The sequence below is a fragment of the Oxyura jamaicensis genome, chromosome 5 (assembly GCF_011077185.1).
Source record: "Oxyura jamaicensis isolate SHBP4307 breed ruddy duck chromosome 5, BPBGC_Ojam_1.0, whole genome shotgun sequence".
In the NCBI taxonomy this organism is placed as follows: domain Eukaryota; kingdom Metazoa; phylum Chordata; class Aves; order Anseriformes; family Anatidae; genus Oxyura; species Oxyura jamaicensis.
The window spans coordinates 50642623-50648749 of record NC_048897.1 but is presented as its reverse complement, the minus strand read 5'-3'; the positions used below and the strand labels follow the sequence as shown (position 1 = coordinate 50648749).

Below are 6127 nucleotides of genomic sequence, written 5' to 3'. Positions count from 1 at the left end.
TGGGACCTTGGAGTAGAGAGGAGGACCCCTGAAGAGAGAGGAGGGCCCTAGGGAAGAGAGAGGCCGCCCTCTTTCAGAGCCCAGTAGTTTGGATAAGCGGAGATGAACTGCAGAAGAGTGATATTAAAACTCATTAAAAATCAAACTCGACATATTATTGCCTTGTTTTTCAGCATTATCATCAGCATTAGCTAAGCTGTTTAGTTTAGCTGCTGCCTTACAGTTATTTCTAGGTCTCTAAAGGCACCAACAGCAGAGGAGAATCCCAGCATTTTTTTGTGTCGCCACAAAACCAGTCTGAGATGTGGGAGATGTGTCAGCCTTAGCCTGAAGAAAAAAATATTGTGTGTGGGGAAATTGTGGCTGCTGCTGGCAGCGCCCTTTCCCCGGCTGTCTTAGGGCGAGGTGGATGCCTCCAGCTCCGTGTTCGGCCACTGCCAGGGAGCATGGCCAGATGGTGTCAGAGCACCAAGGGTGGCTGGGACAACAGTAAGGTACTTGCACATGAATTTGGTTCTTCACAAGTGCCTTGTACGTGCTGGTGTTGCTGGTGGGCAGCCTCACGCCATCAAGGCCAGTCTCATACCGGTGACCCTGGCGCCTCGCCACCCCACTGCGGTCTCCTGAGAGAGCCAGGGGGTTAAAACCTCACATAAGGGTTAAAAACTCGTGGAAACACCGGGGCTGGAGGCTCAGCCCCACGCCCACAAGCCCAGCAGGGAAGGTTTAAGGTTTTTTGAACTCGCTGCGCTTCCTCAACGGGCCGGGGAAACGAGGCCGCCCCCGGGGCCGGGCTCCCCGCTGCCGCCCCGCCCCGAGCGGGGCCGGGACTGGGGCTGGGACGGGAAAAGCAGGGCAAGGCAGGGCAGGCAGGACGGACAGACGGACTGACGGACGGACTGACAGACGGACAGACAGCGGCCGGTCCCGCTGCTGACAGGTAAGGGGGCTGCGGGGGCTGGGGGGCGCTGGGGCCCCCCTCCCGCGGGGAGGGGGGGGGGGGGGAGCCGTGGCTTCGTCCCTCGCTGGGTGTCGCTTCCCCTCAGCCCCCTGAAGGGAAATAATAATAATAATAAAAATTAGGCTCGTTCCCAAAGGGCTTCCCAACACCAATGCCCAAGGCGATGAGTGGCCGAAGGCTGAGCCTCGAAAGGAGGCAGCGGCTGGGGACCCTTGCGGAGAGCCCCCCGTGTCGGAGCAGATGGAAAGCCTTCGCTGCCTGGAGGAATTTTGTAGGGACGGATGTTACGGAGCTGTAAGAGCGACTGGTGTGGCTCTGCTGCAGCCCCAGAGGTGTGGAGGTGGGTGAGTGTTGAGGCCCTGGGAGGCTGGAGAGGCAGGGAAGGGCACAGACGAGCACTTCAGCTGCCCTCGAGGTGGGGAGCGCCCGCGGGGCTCTGCCCGGACACCTGTGAGGGTTTTCCTTTTGCTCTGGGCAGAGCCTTCAGCCCTGGAAAACAGGAAGCCCACGGGCTGAGAAAAGCCGATGGCAAATAAAAGCTGCGAGGTACGGGCAGCAAAAACATCTGCTTCTGGATGCTGGCTGCAAGGCAGGCCCAGAAGTCACGCAGGCTCGGGGTTTGGGGCGTTGTGCAGGGGAAGGGTTCGCTGTTGTCCGTCAGAGCTTGTGCTCTGCCAGTGTTCCTAAAGCCAGGTCTGCTCGGACCGTTGTGCAACTGGATGTTTCTCCCAAAGAGAGTGTCACTCCTCTGCTTTCAATTTGGAATTTTCCATTTTTTCCTTCCATTTCTGCCTCTCCTTTTTTTTTTTCCTTCTCTTCCTTTATGAATGCGCTCTTTGACAGGAGGAACTCAGCTCTGAGCCGCTGCGGCTGCGAACTCAAAACTCAAAAAACTTGTAAAGGGGCTTTTACCAGCTGGCCTGGCATTGTCACCGACATGTTCATCCCCCTGGGTGACGTGGGGACAGCGGGATGCTCGGGGGGGAAGGCGAGCCCCTGCGGGACCTGCCCTCCTTCTTCCATCCCAGGCCGGCAGCAGGGTGGGCTCCTGCCGGTTCTGTGGCCGTGATTCCCCGCTCTGCACCCCCAGGGACTTCTCTGGGTGTTTTCCCTATGTTGAAATCCTCTCCAGCATCACGCCACGGGGACTGGGAAGTGAGTAATGCAGGCTGCGGCTGGCACAGGGCAAAACCGCTCCCGTGACCCGCGTGGGTGCTGGCACCGCGTTGCTGGCCCCAGCAAATCGCTCCCTCAAGTGCCTTTGGAGAGGGCAGCGTTGTGAGGGGACACCTTGCTCTTGGGCAAGAGGCTCCGTGCGTGAGGAGCCAGGGCTGATCCTGCACCCAGCCAGCACCCAGTGTCCCCCCTGCCTCTGTCACCCCAGCAAAGGGCTGCGGGTGCATGGTAGAGCCGGGGGCAGAGAAGGTCTGGCCACAGAGGGGCTCTGCTGGAGGCAGAAAGAGCAGCTCCCCACGCTTTATTTTTTTTTTTCTTGTTATGAAGTGTTTCGAGTCCAGAATAAATCTTCCAGAGCTGTGAATGCAGCCGATCTGGCACGTTTTTGTCGGTCACATGCAGAGCTCTGCTCTCATTTACATGTGGTGCTCGGAGGGTGTGGTTCTTGCGTGGTTTGCGATGAGCGTGGTGCTTCCCCGTGGGCAGAGAGCGAAATCCGGGGGGAGGCTGGAAGGAGCTGAGACTCCCCTGGGACAGAGCCACAGCAGGACCCTGGATTGGGCTCCCCACCTCCGTCTGACACCGGCAGCGTTGTTGTAGGGTCGATGATGGTGCTGCACTGACATCGACTGCTGCTGGTGGCTGGAGGGCGTTAGGGCTGGGTCTGGGTTGGTTTGAGCTGTTTGGTTTGGTTGTCGTTTGGGTTTGGTTTGAGCTGTTGGCACCCCTTAGCCCAGCGTAGACCTGACTGCCCTGGCCGTAACTCGGGATGGAGGTGGTGCACATTGCTTTCAGCACAGTTCCTGGGGCTGCCGGGGGGCTTAAAGCCATGGCTCTCACGTGTTTTTGCCATGTAATGGTGCCCAGGCACCCCCATCACGGTGCGGACATCCCTTTCCCCAGGAAGCGATGAGCTCCTCATTCAGGAGAGCAAACCAGGCAGCATCCACGTGGCCTGGGCAGGGAAATGCTGCTTCCAGCCCTCCGTCCACAGCTTGGGACCGAGGGGTTTCCTGCCTGGACCCAGCTCTGTGTGTGCCCGAGTGCTGCTGTGCAGGGTGGTGACCCTCGTTTGGTGGTGACCCTCGTTTGGTGACCCTCATTTCTCCCGCAGGTCCTAGACCAGATTTCGTGCTGAGGTGCCGGAGCTGTCTGCTCTGCCTGGCAGGTACGCAGGGGGACACATTTCTAGAACTGTAAGCCTCCCAGACCTCTATTTTTCAGGCTGTATATGTTAAAAAAATGTCCTAAATGTCCTTTGTTTTTTCATTTTAGGACCATGTCAGACGGTTTCTCTGTAAGTGTCAATGTCTTTAAAAACTGTGGGTCATGGTACTGTTCCATTGCACTAAAGGGGGGGCTTTTGGTGGGATTGGGACCCGGGGGGGGGGGGGACGACTCCACCTGACACTGCCTGCCCCACCTCACCCTCCTCCTCTTCCTTTCCCCTCCGTTCCCAGCTCGCCGACGCCTTGTCCACCTGTAACAACCCCAACCCCAGCGCCCCTGCGCCCCAAGGCTGGCCCTCCCCTGCCTGGGGGAACCAGCCGGCACCTGGGGCTTTCCCGCCCTACCCCGGAGCACCGGGGACCTTCCCCGGGTCACCAGCAGCGCCGGGGCCCTATCCTGGAGCTCCAGGACCCTATCCTGGAGCACCAGGGTCGTATCCTGGAGCACCTGGGCCGTATTCTGGGGCACCAGGATCATACCCTGGAGCACCGGGGCTGAATCCTGGAGCGCCAGGATCATACCCTGGAGCACCGGGGCCGAATCCTGGAGCGCCGAGATTGTATCCTGGAGCACCGGGGCCGAATCCCATGGGAGCACCGGGAATGGGACCGTATCCAGGAGCACCTGGAGCACTGGCAGGACCAGGGATGGCTCCTCCAATGGTAATGGCTCCATCCTTTCTTAAGGGTTTCTCTGTCCTCTGCCTGATTCTGCTTGGCCGCAGGAGGGACATGGGGCTGTGCGTCCCCAGGAGGGTGGCTCTGGGAAGCTGCATGTGCAACAGTCACAGTGTCACTGGGCTGTCCTGGTGTGTTGTTATGCCAAAACCCAGCCCCTGCCTGAGCAGAAGCATTCTGTTGCTTGTTGAGGGGCTGTTCTGCTAACACCGAGTCCCCGATCTCTCCCAGAAAATCCCCTTCGAGCTGCCCCTGCCCGCAGGACTCATGCCTCGGCTGCTGATAACCATCACGGGGACGGTGAACCCAAACCCCGACAGGTACGGGGGGCGCCCAGCACCCTGGGAGCGGGGGTTGCACAGGGTTAGGGTGCTGCAGGATGGAGCAGGGGGCTGGAATTCACTTTCTGTTCTTGAATAACACCTGCATAGTGTAAAATCAAACACTACACAAAATAATTGTGTTAAAGATGTCAGAAACGCCCTCTCATTGCCTAATGGGGTCTGTTGTTTTGTTTTTTTTTTTTTTTATGCTCACTTGTTGCTGCTTTTGGCAAGCCCTGTAACAGAGCTCAGGGCTGTTGTAGAAAAGCAGCTAATCCATTATTGTCTTTGCAGATTTGCACTGGATTTCAAGAGGGGGCAAGACGTTGCCTTCCACTTTAATCCCCGTTTCAAGGAAGATAACAGAAGAGTCATCGTCTGTAATTCAAAGTTCCAGGATAACTGGGGAAAGGAGGATAGGTCGGCTCCTAGATTTCCCTTTGAGCCTGGAATGCCCTTCAAGGTAACAAAAAACAAAATTCTCAGTCTTAACGTGCAACAGCAGCCACATCGTGTGCTGGGAGGCTTTTATCAGGACTGTGTAATGAGACTCCCCGTAAAGACCTTGATGCTTTTGCACAAGAAATCAGGTCCGAGAGGCTGCTGCTTATGAGTAAACTGGCGGTGTGAGCAGCGGTATGACCAGCGTGCTTCTCCAGCTGCACAGGGCAGCAGATGTCACGGCACCTTTCCTCCATTTCTTACCCCTTCCTGCTGGTCCAGGTGCCCGTGGCTGAACGTCCCCCGGGTCTGTCATTCCCCTTTATTATGACATCCTCCGTGTTTATGCTGGCATTCCGCAGCAATCACTGGACAGGTTTCTGTAAGGCATTCTTCCTTACAGCAGCCAAACTGTTTTCACAAGCTGTTTCTCCTGCAAAATGAGTGAACTCAGCTCTCGCTGCATGAAATGTAGATGTAGGATACCGCTACTTGAAAACACTGTCATAGACATGAGACAGACACCGTGAGCTAAAACACGAGGGAGGAAGAATACACCAGGGCTTTAGGAAGGCAAAGGTCAGGGGTGTTTTAGCAATCTGTGTGTCACCAGACTGGACTCAGCTGGTAGCAGCCCTCGCTCAGTGCTAACTCGCTTAACATTAGGGCTTAGAACTTCTTCCTAAAACAAATCCCATGATTATTTTTGTTGCTGATTTGGCATTTTTTCTTCCAGCTCCAGATTCTCTGCGAGGTGGATCACTTCAAGGTAGCAGCCAATGACGCTCACTTGATGCAGTACAACTTCCGCGAGAAGAGGTTGAATGAGATCACCCAACTGTGCATTAGTGGGGACATCACTCTCACCAGCGTTTTGCCTACCATGATATAACTGAGAAGTTGTAATTTTATCACAAACTTAGTGCTCATAATAAGGTTGTAAGGTTGGTGTTGTACATGAATATTTTGAGGCAATAAAATACTTTTGAAAGTAAAATTGGTTTTTGACTAAGAAACTAAAAGACAATATCCTCAGCGTGCTCAGAGTTCAAAGGTGGAAGTAGCTGAATTTTTGCTGTAGCGATTGGATCTCTTTGCCAGAGGATAATGACTATGAGCCACTTGTAATTTTAAGGAGAGAAGTATGTGGGAAAGCTGTCTGTAACATACAGGCAGTGGTCCTGTGAATTAGGGCAGCAATCTTCAACCCCATCTTATCTTAGCCTCAGTTCCTCTGCCAGGTGGAGCAGTTATTCCTTCTTCACTAAAGGAATTAAAGTAGCATAGCAAAGGACTTCTGTTCTTCCCCCAGGGGAACC

General features: G+C 55.3%; 1 protein-coding gene across 1 annotated transcript; it reads left to right on the top strand.

Moving 5' to 3' along the window:
- The first annotated feature begins 849 nt into the window (after positions 1 to 849).
- LGALS3 (galectin 3) lies at positions 850 to 5807 on the top strand. The gene is made up of 7 exons (XM_035329059.1): positions 850 to 940; positions 3413 to 3434; positions 3598 to 3965; positions 4002 to 4029; positions 4276 to 4364; positions 4662 to 4830; positions 5545 to 5807. The coding sequence occupies exons 2-7, from the start codon at positions 3417 to 3419 to the stop codon at positions 5698 to 5700; spliced, it is 828 nt and encodes a 275-aa protein (XP_035184950.1). The 5' UTR covers positions 850 to 940; positions 3413 to 3416; the 3' UTR covers positions 5701 to 5807.
- The last annotated feature ends 320 nt before the right edge of the window (positions 5808 to 6127 follow it).